At 43.0% G+C, this 13,266-nt stretch overlaps 1 protein-coding gene across 4 annotated transcripts in view; it reads left to right on the forward strand.

The window, feature by feature from the left end:
- ATXN7L1 (ataxin 7 like 1) overlaps positions 1–13,266 on the forward strand; it is a 258,733-nt gene that overhangs the window by 215,802 nt on the left and 29,665 nt on the right. For all 4 annotated transcript variants that reach the window (XM_036760137.1, XM_036760140.1, XM_036760138.1 and 1 more), the window contains one exon: positions 7,973–8,250. In XM_036760137.1, coding sequence (XP_036616032.1) covers positions 7,973–8,250 — 278 coding nt within the window. The remainder of the gene's footprint in view (positions 1–7,972; positions 8,251–13,266) is intronic.

The following is a 13,266-nucleotide window of genomic DNA, read 5'->3' on the forward strand; positions in this document are numbered from 1 at the left end:
ACTGACCATGTGAGATTCACTATGTCTTAGCCAAAACAAAAAGAAATAGTGATGATGCAAAGGCAAGGGTCTTACTGTCCCAGTTTTCAGTACAGTGCCTGGTACATAGTAAGTATTTAATTAATACTCGTTGACTGACTTTTCACTGCCCCAGTGTGTAGCCCACACTCTGAAGGGTATAAAAGCCACCAGGTAACCTATGGAACTGAGGGTGAGTTTGCTGAGTGAAGGGTGGAGGAGGAGTGAGTTTCCCAGTGGCATCTGTGGCAGCTGCTGCTATGAACCCAGTTAGTAATTAGGTTATAACTGCCCATAGGGGCCAGTGCCTGCCTTTGAAGGTGAGGAGGGAGTTTTACATTAGGATCTTACACCTTGAAGGTAGAGGGATAATATGTGGGACAGGGAGGAATAAGGGTAGGTATGGCCATGTTGTATATTTTTATACACCGAAGTGGGCCATCACCAGAAGAGTGAGGTGCAAGCCATCCTCCCAGCCTCCATTAGTCGATTACATCCCTTGAGGTGAGGTCATGGATCCCACTTTGGAGTCCACACAGTGGTTTCTCCTCTTATCTGTATAATCAGCAGTTACCTCCATTGTTTATCGTGTTCCTAAACAGCATTAGCCAATACACCAAGATTTCTTCTCATAATAATTACAATAGTGTTTTTATATTTGCAAAGTTCTTTAAATAGGTATATCATTTGATTTCATGCAAGCAAGCAAGACAGTCCTTGCTTTTTCAAGGGGCTTACCTTCAAATAGGGGAATATAACATATGTAGGGGAGTGGTGGCCAAAAAGAAGCGTTCTGAATAAGGGTATCACAGGGGTGGTGAGTGGAACCATACAACAATTGATTCATCCCTTCCAGGAATGGTAATGCTGAGTTGATTTGTTTTTAGAGCTAGAATTGGAAAGCAGGTTGGAAGGTGGGAAGGAAGTACATGGGAGATAGCATGGCCTGGCTGCATGGCATGGTATGGAATGGAGAAAGCTGAAGAGTAGGTTTAGGCAAGATAAGAGTGCTTGCCAATCAGGAACTCACTGGACCTCAAGGATGAGAATTTCACATCCAGTCTGAGGTGGAGGCTTGATACCAGGACCCTTAACTTAGCACTGTTGGTCCTTACTGAACTTCATTCTGTTTATTTTCAACTTTTTAAAATTTTCACCAAAGTCATTAAGAATGGAATTCTGATCCTTTCCTTCTGAGGAGCTGGTCAGCTTCTTAGGCTTGAATGCCTCAGCCAACTTGATGAGTCAAATTTCTGTTCTGTCACTTAGGTCATTGATGAAAATGCCATAAAACACTCCACTCAGGACAGGTCCCTGCATCACACCTCTTAGCATGGCCCCTAAGTCGGCAGTGTTTCAACAATAAGTTATCTGGTTTTGCCTCTGTAGCCAAGTGCAAACCCACCCCATAACTATGTGGTATAGACAATGTCATGACTTATTGAGGATGTGTCATGTAGGATAGAATTCAAAGCCTTGCTAAAGCTGAGAAAGAATACCTTTAATGCTTCCTATTTCCAAAGCCTAATATTCAGAAAGGAGTTGGTTTAGTCTGATAGCTTTGGAGTTTTTTGGTTTTTTTGTTTCCCAGGCTATGCTTATAATCTGTGCTTATGAAGTTGTTTGCAAACTGAATTTATAAGGATTTTTTCCACGTGTTTCCATTAGGAGATAACACTCATTCAATAAACATGTGTTGGATACCTGCTATGTGCCACACTTGGTATTCAAAGGTTGCTGACCCCTAGATATTTCTACATCTAGCATCCTCATTGATGATATTGTGGTTTTTAAAGTTGTTCCACAGTCTTGTTTCAATTTGAAAGATGCAGGTGATAAATTCCTAATAGTCACTTTAAACGGGGAAATCAAGAGAGATTATGGAATCATCTGCACTAAGGTCTTTTAAAATAAGACGATGCTAGCCCTTCAGGGAAAGCATAATTCTATTTCCTACCTCCAAGAAGAGAGGACTAGGTTAAATTGACCCTTCTAGGTTCTCTAAAGGTCATAGGAATGAAAAGGTACTAGATTGGGCCTATGACCACAGGTTCCTAAAAGAAATTAGTCTGGGGATTACTAAGAATAGTACTATGTTTTTTAGTCCCTCACTGAATAAATGCATCTTGTTTCTGTACTGGTAAGTATAAGGATGAATTGGGAAACATTTTTGCAAACCTATTTCTAAGGACCCTTCTGACTCTAAAATTCTCCATTTCTTAAGACGTGTTTGTTGACAGTGATGAAACAGTAAAATTATGATCATCAGTAAGGTATAATCGTTCTGATAGCAACTGGATCTAGGAGTATGGAAACCATCTTCCTCAAATGGAAATTGAGATAATCTGCCTCAGCTCCATTGCAGACAGTAAGGAGGCGGGCAGGGGGTAGAGGGGAGGTGGTGAGGGTGTATGAAAGGCACCTTGTGTGAATGAATGTAAGAGGAACCTTATTTGTGAAGGGTCACTTTGGGTAGAAAGAGTATGTTATACATGCTGAGCACATTAAAAGAAATATGTGCGCTTCATAGAGGGGCACAAGAGCCAATGGGCAGATTGTCCCCCAGCATAGCAAGGCGCTCTTGGTTGTGCGGAGCCCGTGTTTTCCATAGCTGGGATGAGGGAGGGCGGTCCCTGACTGTGCAATCCTCTCTCCATGACAGCCGTGCAGAGGTACAGAGATACAAGGAGATAACTACTCCCAGTATATTACACACAGCAGGGAAACAAGCTGCTGCCCCGTGCTCCCTTAAAGAGTTCATCCCAAGCGAACAAAACAGGCATTATGGAGCCAGCGGGAGAAGATCAGAGAATCATCCTTCTCTTTCACATACTGCTTGCAAAGAGGACGATAGTGAGTGGGTAAATGTGACTAATTGTGAGGCTTCTGGGAGGGGATAGGGGAATTCCTTGGAACTGGGGGAAGGAAGTGACAGGGAGTGAGCCGTCAGACCCAAGTGATGATGGCTGGGCTCACCACCCTGGCAAATAGGGCAGAAACAAACCGCGTAAGCAACAAAGTGGGGACTCCTCATTGCAGCCCATCCTCCCTTTGAAGTGTTGCAGTTAATATGATCAGGTACAAAAAAGGAGATATGTAGTCCCATTATTGGAGAAGTATGAGAGCATGCTGTAACTCACCTCCAAAATGGGGGCACCTTTACCTTGTTCTTCAGGACTCCACACTCCTTAGAAGAGTGCACTGCTAAGTAAATCCTATTTAGACCCATTTCGTCCTGGGAAAGGAGCTGGAGCAAGGAAACTGAGGGTGATGAGCAGACAGAGAGAGGGACAAAGAATATAGTCAGTCCAAAGGCAAAGAAACTGAGGGCGCTGGGAAGACAGAAAGACGGGGATAGAGGAGAAAGCTTTCCAGAGGTGCTTACCACACATATTCTTTCTTACTATAGGGCAGGAATTCTTAAAACTTGTTAGTGTCGTGGACTGCTTTAGCCCATGAACCCTTCTCAGAAGTAGTTCTTGGGGTGGGGGGGGGCTTTCCGTTCAAGTTCAGAGACCCCCTGAAGTCTCTCCAAGAAACTGGGGTTCCAAGGATCCCGTGTTAAGAGCTCCTGCCCTATCTCATAAGAAGAGCCCAGGAAAATGCTAACTGAACAAGTAAAATGAAAAAGTGGGGAGTGACACCAAGGGAGGGGGAAGTGCTCTCCACATTGAGGGTTAGTTCCATGCTCTGCTTATTAAAAAAAAAAAAAGTTGAGAATTCCTGGGATTTATTTTCCAAATTGTGTATGGAACAATCTTGCATACGTTTCCTCCTCTGTTCACTGATTTAGGAATTCAGGACTGTTGCCAGTAACAGTGAAGAAAGGCGACTGAATACTGGGATGAGCCCATGGCTGCCATTTATACTGGGTGGGATGAGGGTGGTAAGGTCGCATAGGTATGATTTTCACTTCTCTCTCTTCCTCTTAATTTCTCCTGGTGATGTGTTTTGGCTCCGGGATTCTCTTCCCCTAGAACCATTCTGGTTGCTAGTTTCTCTTTTCTGTTGATTCCCAGCAGAGTCTCCTCCTCGGCTCTAGCTAGAATCCTATTACTTCAGAAGGACATTTGGACATTTTTACCAGGGATTTGAGGGCTACCCTGTATTTTTGTAGGGAGAAAAAAAAAGTGACCAAGTAAGTAATCAAAAGGAGCAGCTGCCAGGTTGTACCCGCTCTGCTCCATAGCCTTGGTCTATGAGATGTCTTAGACCCTTGAATGTGCACCCCAGAGAAAAAACACCATGCCGACCAGCCCCAAATTTCCACCCCATGGCTTGGCGTCATGGAACTTTGCCAAGCTGATCACGTTATACTCTGTGAAATAAATATAAATATAAATAAATATACTTCTGTGAAATAAACAGAAACAACTTATCACATTATAAATGGAATTCTTTGATAGGTGTTTGTCCAGACGCTCTCCAGATTCTACCCTCTTGCAAAATAAAATGGGGGCTTGAAAGAATTGGTTGTTGGATGTTGCTATTTTTCAGGCTCTCTGATGAGTTAGTTCTCTTATTGGGTGGCTTCATTCTGCCTCTATATATTAAGGTTTTCAGGGTAGGGGGTAATTAGGGCCCAGCAAGATTTCTAGGAACACTAACTAGCAGCTTAAGAATAGTAAACAAGCACTCCACTATCCATGGGCAGAAAGCTCAAAATCGGAGATGGGTAATAGGTATGTTATCTAACCTGGTCAAAGTATAAGCAAACATAATTGGGATGACAGAGCTCTAAGGAGATGAAACAATTGGCATTTTTCCAAAGAGCTGGACTGACCACATCTATAATTTTTGGCTGATTTGGGGAAGCCAAGGCTTAGCTGGATTGATTGGGGGGAAAATACAGCATGCTACATTAAACACTTAATTTTTGTTTTGTATTTACATCAGTTCTCCCAATATCCTTGGGTTATTCTATTCAAGTAAAAATGCTTCTAAGTTATTATGTACCTATCACTTTGCTGGGTTATTTTGCAACTGAGTAAATGAGGGCCCCAAAAGACTCAGACGGCAGCATGCTACAGTGGGAAATGAACTGATTTTGGAGTCGGAGGACTTGAGTTCAAATCTCAATTCTGCCCCTTACTCTGTGACTGCAGGCGAGTGACTTAGCCTCTCTGTGCCTTCCTTTTCTCATCTGTTAAATATGGAGATTAGATGCCTTGTTAGGACCTTTTCAGCTCTAAATCTGTAATCCTGTGGCCTTTGACTCACACAAAGTTTCCAAGGAAGAAATTAGACTAGAACTTAGAGGTTTAAATTCCCTTTCCTGAATTTTATTTGGTAGACAGACTCATCCTTATAAGTGCTCACATTTCTGTGGCCCCCATACAGAGGCTTTCCTCACAACTCCAAAAGGTTGGTAAAACAAGGATTATTATCCTCATTTTTCGTGTGAGGAAGTGAAGGCTCATGGATGTGTGACTTGTCCAAGGTCATATAGTTCTATAATTGGTAAAACCAGGAATCTAATTCTGTTGGTTCAAAACCCCAATGTGTTTTCCACTGTACCATACCTTTCTTAGAGACAGCTAGGTGGCTTAGCGAATAGAGCACTGGGCCTGGGGTCAGGAAGACCTGAGTTTAAATCCAGCCTCAGACACTTACTAGCCATGAGACCCTGGGCAGGTCACTTAACTCTGTTGGCCTCAGTTTCCCAACTGTAAAGTGCGGATAGCATCTACCTCAAAGAGTTGTTTTGAAGATCAAATGAAATAATATTTGTAAAGCATTTAGCGCAGTGCCTGGCATTTAGTAGGTGGTACATCAGTGCTAATTCCCTTCCCTTTTATGCAAAGAGAGATGACAAAGAAAACAAAAAAGCAGTTAGAAAATGTTTGTATCTTCTTGGTCAAGGACTTAGATGTACCATATAGCACCTTATCCACACTCAAAGAATGGAAATAAATAGAAATAAAAGGCAGTATAAGAAAACAAGGAGTAGGAATGAAATCAATGGTTTTATTAATCGAGTGTCAGGTATGCAGGAAGAAGGAAGAAAGAAAGGTACAGGTTATAAATTTGGGGTTTTGTTTTATGTATATGTGTGGTTTTCATTTTTCTCGCTTATTTTTAGATTAGAAGGTTTGCAAGTTCTCTGTTTCAGTGTTGTTTTGGTCTTTCAGCGTATTTAAATACTTTGAGGTGAGATTTTAGAAATTAGCAGATGTCCACTTGTGTCTAGAATAGTTTAGGCACCATTTTACCTACTCTGGAAATCCTTGAAATAGTAATGGTTTCATGTCTTACCCCAAACTGCCATCCTCCTTGTTCCCATTGAAAGACCTAGAGTCTTGTATAACCTTTTTCTCAGTCCAAGGAGAGGAGCGTCCTAGAAAGATTCCAGGAGTGGGCACACTCCAGATTCCCGAACAGCACAGTAGATTTGTCAGGTCCAATATTTGCCTTCCAAGATGTTGAGAATCTGTAAACAGCATCTGTGCTCCTATTTAAAAAGAAGGAGGAGGCTAGGGAAAAAAGAGTTACCATAATTATTAAATTAATAAGCTAATCAAATAAACATTTCATGAAACTTAGAAAAAGGAGAATTCCTTATCTCTATGGACATAAAATATTCTTCCCTAACTATACAATTTCCGGGAGTAGTAAAAATAATGGTGATGATAATAGTTGAAATTTATTTAGCATTTTATTGTTTACAACATGCTTTAAACGCGTTATTTCATTTGATCCTCAGACCAATCCTATGAGGTAAGGACTGTTATGATCCCATTTCACACACGAGGAAAATAAATCTCAGAGAAGCTAAATGAGTTGCCCAAGATCACACAACTATTAAGTGTGTGTGGCGAGATTTGAACCAAGAGTTTCTTGACTCCAAACCTAGCATTCGATCCGCTATGCTCCCTGGCACCTCTCAGATACCCTGTCAGTGGCTGCTGGACCAGAAAGACTTAATCGTATGTGGTCTGTCCTGTTATTTTCCTAAGTAGAGGTGGGTGCTCAGCTCTTGGCTCACAGATCAGCCAGGATCTAAAGAAGCAGCCTGTACTTTGACGGGAGAAAGGAGAGGTTCCCCTGGAGCCTGAGCAGAGACTAAATGAAATCTGACCTTTTTCATTCAGGGACCTAGCCTAAGGCCAAGTCCGTCATAGATCCCAAGGAATGACTAACCCCATTTAAAAACTCCTGTGCACAGGTACTATGGAAAAAATGGCTATGATAAGTGCTAATTCTAAGGAGTGAAAGTACACTTTCATGTACTGCCTTTTTAAAATTCATCATGGAAAGAAAGCTGCCAGCTTCTGAGAATTGCCCATTTACATAACTAGCTGACTAAAATGGGATATTAGATAATGTTACACAGCAGCTCACTCAATTTTAGCCCGTTCCCGGGATATGAGAGTAATCCAGAAGCCCTCAGACAGCATGTTGTGCAGTCCTCTGGCCTGAAGCCATCCCATCATGTTGTGTGATCCTGTCAGCACTCTCGAGCTAAGCAGATGTCAAGCCTGATCAGGATGAGGATGGGAGTCTTAGCTGCATGCTAGAGAAAGTGAGGAGAGTCTTTCAGCAAGTGGCACACTTTATTTGGTAACAAATAGCATCGCTCCTTGAGCATCACAGTAGGGACATTGTGCCCGTCAAAGATGCTATCTTACAGATGAGACCAATTTAAAGAGATGGAGGAGGAAGAAGCAATGTAATGACCCATGGTGATCAAGCAGGATGTGGGTGGGGGAGAAGGAAGAGTCAGTTTTGGTGCCATTCCTGGTCCTGTTTCTGACCTGAGATACCAGTTTTCCTCTTGGTCATGAGTCTCCCTTCCCAGCAAAACAGAACTCCCTATGCCCACATCACCAGGATTATTACAAATGAGTGATCATGGAGTGGCTTGGCAGCTGACATGTGGGGTCGGGTGAACATCTCCCCTCAGTGGACATGATGCATCAAAGAAAGAATTTGTGTTTGTTTCTTTGTTTTGCAGTGTTCCTGTTCCTATAGTCAGTTTAGAGAAAATTCCTAACCTAGTGAAGGCAGACGGTGCCAATGTCAAAATGAACTCAACAACCACTACTCCTGTGACCTCTGCCACCTCTTCCTCTGCTGTGCCTACCCCACCTTTAGTTAAACCGGTGTTGATGTCCAAGCCGGTGCCACCGTCACCAGAGAAGATACTGAATGGCAAAGGAATCGTATCTCCCTCAATAGACAAGAAACACCAAAATGGCACCAAAAGCAACAAGCCTTACAAGAGACTTTCAGGTAGGTCCCAGCACCTTCCCGAGTCTGGCAGCCTGCTGGCCCCCTCTCCCCACCCCAGCTGAGTGGCTGCCACTCCCATTCCTATCCGCCCAGTGCCTCCAAGCAAGGTCCTTCTTCCTATGAAAGGGGAGCCGCAGGTGGGATTGACCTGCAAGGAGCCTCCACTGGAAAGATCATTCATTCACAAAAGCCCAGCTTAAAGTGGCTTTAGTGTTATTAGGATCCAATTAAGTCTGTATCTTTGCTTAAGTGCCCTGTCTTCCAGCCTAAATAAGGGATGGAGGCGATTCCAGCCACACCATAACAACAACAAATCCACATAATTTCCAGGGCCGTTGTAGTAATCTGGTTCTGCACAGCCATTTTCTGCTGACAGACAGCCTCATTGACTCACTCTAGTAACTTTCAACAGTGGCTTAGGAAAGCTCTCAATGACATTTCTCAAAGGGCTCAGTAGAGATTAGGGACGGTCATGCCAATAGGTTTCAAAGGAGGAAATTCAGCCTCTGCCCTTTTTCATGGTAGGTTTCCAAGTTCATTCTGGGTTTTCCTGCTCCAGCTTCCGCCACGTGATTGGTTCAGTGTTCTCTTTTTAAAAAGCTCAAGCCAGAGCTGTTGACAGTGGCTTTTGTCGTTGGGATCGGCTTCAGTGCTCCCGAGAGCAGTCACTTGAGCAGCCCTGCCTGGCCACCCCTGAGTTAGTTCCCTGTAGGACTGAGTGATCTCTCTCAATGTTTTGGTTTGTTTTGTTTTTTGTTTTGTTTTGTTTTGTTTTGTTTTCCAGCAGGATTCCCCATGTGAATGGGGCATTGGTTTAGATTTGTCAGCTCAAGTGCCGCAGAAGACAGTGTGGGTGCAAGACCCATATTGACAACAAGCTAAAAGAAAGACCACATTGGGGTGAAGAATAGTGATGGGGAGAGAGGGGATGTAGAAAATAATATCTGTAGTAGAGACACAATTAAAAATAAGACTTCAGACCCAATATGTTCCAGAGAAAGTTAGTGAAAGTTTGACAGCCTTAAATGATCAGCATGTGCTATTCATCAGCATGGCAAGATTTGGGGTCAGGGACTCAAGTTTTCTTATTGTACCTGATGCTGCCTCGCAGACTCCATTCACCTGGCTGTTCTTCTGAATGGGAATTTACAGTTTTGTCTCACAGAAGTGAATGGAAAGTTTTTTTTTTTTTTAAATAGTACAGCTGTAAACATGATATATCCAAAGGCATTTACTTCATATTCTGTGACAAGTATGTGATCTGGAATACCAGTCTGGATTTTTATTACTGCTGTTTGGGGAAAGGGGAAGGGAAGAAAGGTTGTTGTCATTGGTTTGGTTTTCGTTTTGGTTTGTGATGGTGTGTTTTTTTTTAATATCTCTGCCTTTCTTCCTTTTTTTTCCACCTCTCTTTAACACTTGGCAGCCATCTTTCTGCCCCTGCCTGAATGGCCTAGCTCCAAAACCAAAGCAATGTGAGATGTTTGCTCTGTGTGTGTGTGTGTGTGTGTATGTGAGAGAGAGAGAGAAAGGGGGGGGAGTGGGGAGGGGGGCTCCATGCCAGGGTAGGCTGAGTGCCTTCCACCCCAGCTTCTTTCTTAATGACTTGGGAGCAGCTCATAGGGAAACGGGTGCCCCCAGTCCTAACTGTTTTCAGCTCTTAAAAATGAAGCAAAAATAAAAGGCACTTTGGCAGAAACCTGCTGTGGAATTTGGCTTAGGACTAAAGGCTGTTTTATTCACACCCCTCCTCCACTCCCACCCCACCCCCCACTCCCATCTCCATATCTTTAAAATGGAACACTTCCATTCACTAGTTTCAGACTTTGTATCAGCAACCATCCAGACAGATTTTTAGAGTCTGAGCAAAATCTGCTCAGTTTACAACTATTCCCCCCCCCAACACCAGCACCCTTCCCACAGCCCCACTCCATTATAGAAACCATCCGGGCTCTCCATTAAGTTCATTTATCCCATATTCATTTTCCACCCACACAAATACTACCACCATCCATATCCTGGGGAACATTTGTTGTGATCATTTTCAAAATAATAGCTACATTTATATAGCGCTTTGAGGTTTGTTAAGCATTTACATACATTATCTCATTTGATCCTTAGTAAAGTTGGTTCTGCTATCCCAAGTTACACATGAGGAACTGAGGCTAAGAAAAGTTAAGTGACAGGCCCAAGGTCACATAGCTCGCATGTGTCTGAAGTAGGTCTTCCTTACTTCATTCCTGCTCTCTATTCCCTATACCATGCTGCCATAGCGTAATGGATCCAAACTCCTCATTTTATAAATAAGGAGATTGGGAGGAAAAGGGATGAAGTGACTTCGATTCCTAATCAATCAGTCCACTGTTTTTTCCCCTGCCTCACCTGACAGCAGAAGCTGTTTCAAGGTGGCTTCTGGGATGAGGCAAAGCCTTCAAATGGCATAAGCTATCAGAAGAGAACAATCGTAGAATTTTAGAACTAGAAAGAGCCTTTCATATCTTCTAGAACAGCCTCCTAAATTTGATAAATGAGGACATTTAGGTGAAGAAATTAAATGCCTTGCCCTGGAGTCCTACAGCTAAGACAAGCTAGGACTCAGCACATGTAGCCCAACATAGACCCTACGTTGTCCTACTTACATAGAGTAGCAAGTTTAAAACTGCATCTGAATAACCCCACATTAAGTTTCTGAGGAGCTTCCTGAGCTCCACTCTCCAAGAAACCCAGGAAAATTAATTCAATGATGGGCTACATTGGGAGAGTGCAGGCTTCCAGGAACGAGGAGGATTTAGTTCTATTGTACAGAGCACATCTGCAATGTTGTGTTGATCCCGGGGAGGACATGGAGAATTAGAAGTGTCCAGTGGAGGGCACCTGGATGGTCATAAGATCTTAGATAGGGCTAGAGCTATCAACAGGTCTCAGAGCCTTCAGTCCAATGCTCCCCTCATCTAATCGATAAGGAACCTGAAGTCCTGGGAGGTTGAGTGATTTGCCTAGGTCCTCTAGGGAGTCTCACAGGTGGGATTTGAATTCATTATTGAAGGGTTTCAAGTTCATACCATAAAAGAAATCAGTGGAAGAAACTGTAGTGATTTAGTTTAGAGAAAGAAAACTTGTGTCTTCAAATATTTGAAGGGTTTTCATAAGAAAGAGGGATCAGACTTAATTCTGCTTGGCACTAGAGAACAGAACTAGGAACAAAGAGTAGAAGTCACAGAGGCATGTTTAGATTTGATGTCAGGAAAACTTCCTAAAAATTCGAGTGATCCAAATATGGGATGTTATATCTTGGACAAAGTGGATTCTTCCTCTCTTTGGAGGCCCTGAAGCAGTGGCTTTATGACCACATGCTCAGTATCTTAGAGGTTTTGTTTTTTCCCCAGTTGGACTAAATGGCCATGACGTGCCTTCTAATGCTGAAATTCTATGATTCTGTGATCCCTGCTGAACAGGGTTCAGTGGGAGAAATTCAGAGTGGACACCATGGAAATGTCACGTAGCCCAGAAGATGTGAATATTTCAGAGAAATTGGCAAGTCAAACTTATCCCTTTTATTAATGTAGGTGACCCTTGTCACAAAATATGAAAAGGAAACTAGCTACCGACTCAGGTCAAATCAGCAGCAACCACAACAACAGTGATAGCTGACATTTATAAAGAACTTTAAGGTTTGCAAAATGCTCTGCAAATAGTACCAAATTTTATTCTCACAACCACCCTGGGAAGTAGGTACTATTATCACAACCCATTTTGCAGATGAAGAAACTGTGGCAGATGGAGGATAAGTGGCTTGCTCAGGGTAGTACAGATGGTGTTGGCCTGACTCCAGATCTGACTATCCACTGTGCCACCTAGTTGCCTCCAAACATTTAACCAGCATTTATCAAGTGCCTACTACATGCCAGGAATTGTGATAAACATTGGGGACAAAAAGGCAAAAACAGCCCCTGCCTTTAAGGACCTCGGAGTCTAATGGAGGCTAGAACATGTAAACAACTATGTAGAAACAAGATCTATACAGGCTAAATTGGAGATAATCAACTGAGGGAAAGCATTAGCATTTAAGTAGGAGTAGGAAAGGTGGGATTTTAGCTGGGAATTGGAGGAAGCCATTAGGTGGAGAGCATTCCGGGCATGGAGGACCACTAGTAAAAATGCATTAAGGGGGAGGTGAGTGTCTTGTACAAGGAATAACAAAGACGTTATTGGATTGTAGAGTATGTGGACAGAAATAAGAGGTAAGAAGAATGGAAAGGTAGGAAGCCGGCCAGGTTGTAAAGGGCTTAAAAGCCAAACAGAGGGTTTTGTATTTGATTCTGGAGGCAATAGGGAGCCACTGGATTTGATTGAATAGGGGAGGGACATATTCAGATGTGTATGTTAGGATCATCTTTCTTTGGGTCTGTCTTCTGTCATTCAGGGACCTCAAGCACAGTAGCAAGCCTGGACCCTGTAAATGGCTTCAGGACTCTCCTCTTCCCATATCTTCCAGGAGTCCCACCCAAGCATGAGAAGTTAGCCATCCAAGCCTGCTCTTTGTAAATCCTTTGGAGCAGTATCTATATTGTGGAGCCACAGCATTCCAGGGAGGTTCCCCAAAAGGTATGGAGAGTAAATATGGACCCCAGACCTCCAGGGGTTGTCCCAACCAATCCCTGAGCGCATTAGCTGTCTTCCACCTTCTAAAAGGTGATAAGCTAAGTTGAGCCCAGGTTATAGCTTGGCCATACATTCTGAAAGTCAAAGGATGTGTGGGCAGCAAGAACAGGTTTTAGTGGTCCCAGAAGGGGTAATGGTCTACCAAAAAGATTAAGCATAAGGCAGGCATTCCTAGGAGTGCTTTTCATGACCACTCAGCATTGACATTGAGACAGAATAGTTTGCAGGAGCTTGTGAAAGCTAACCCTTTCATTCTCTCATCTCTCCAGCTAATCAAAACAGGACTTGCTGCCACATCCTGATTAAAAAAAAAAACAAACTGCTAAGTGTTTAGGAGGTATCTGCCCACTAGTG

This window comes from Trichosurus vulpecula, chromosome 5 (assembly GCF_011100635.1).
Source record: "Trichosurus vulpecula isolate mTriVul1 chromosome 5, mTriVul1.pri, whole genome shotgun sequence".
Classification (NCBI taxonomy): Eukaryota; Metazoa; Chordata; class Mammalia; order Diprotodontia; family Phalangeridae; genus Trichosurus; species Trichosurus vulpecula.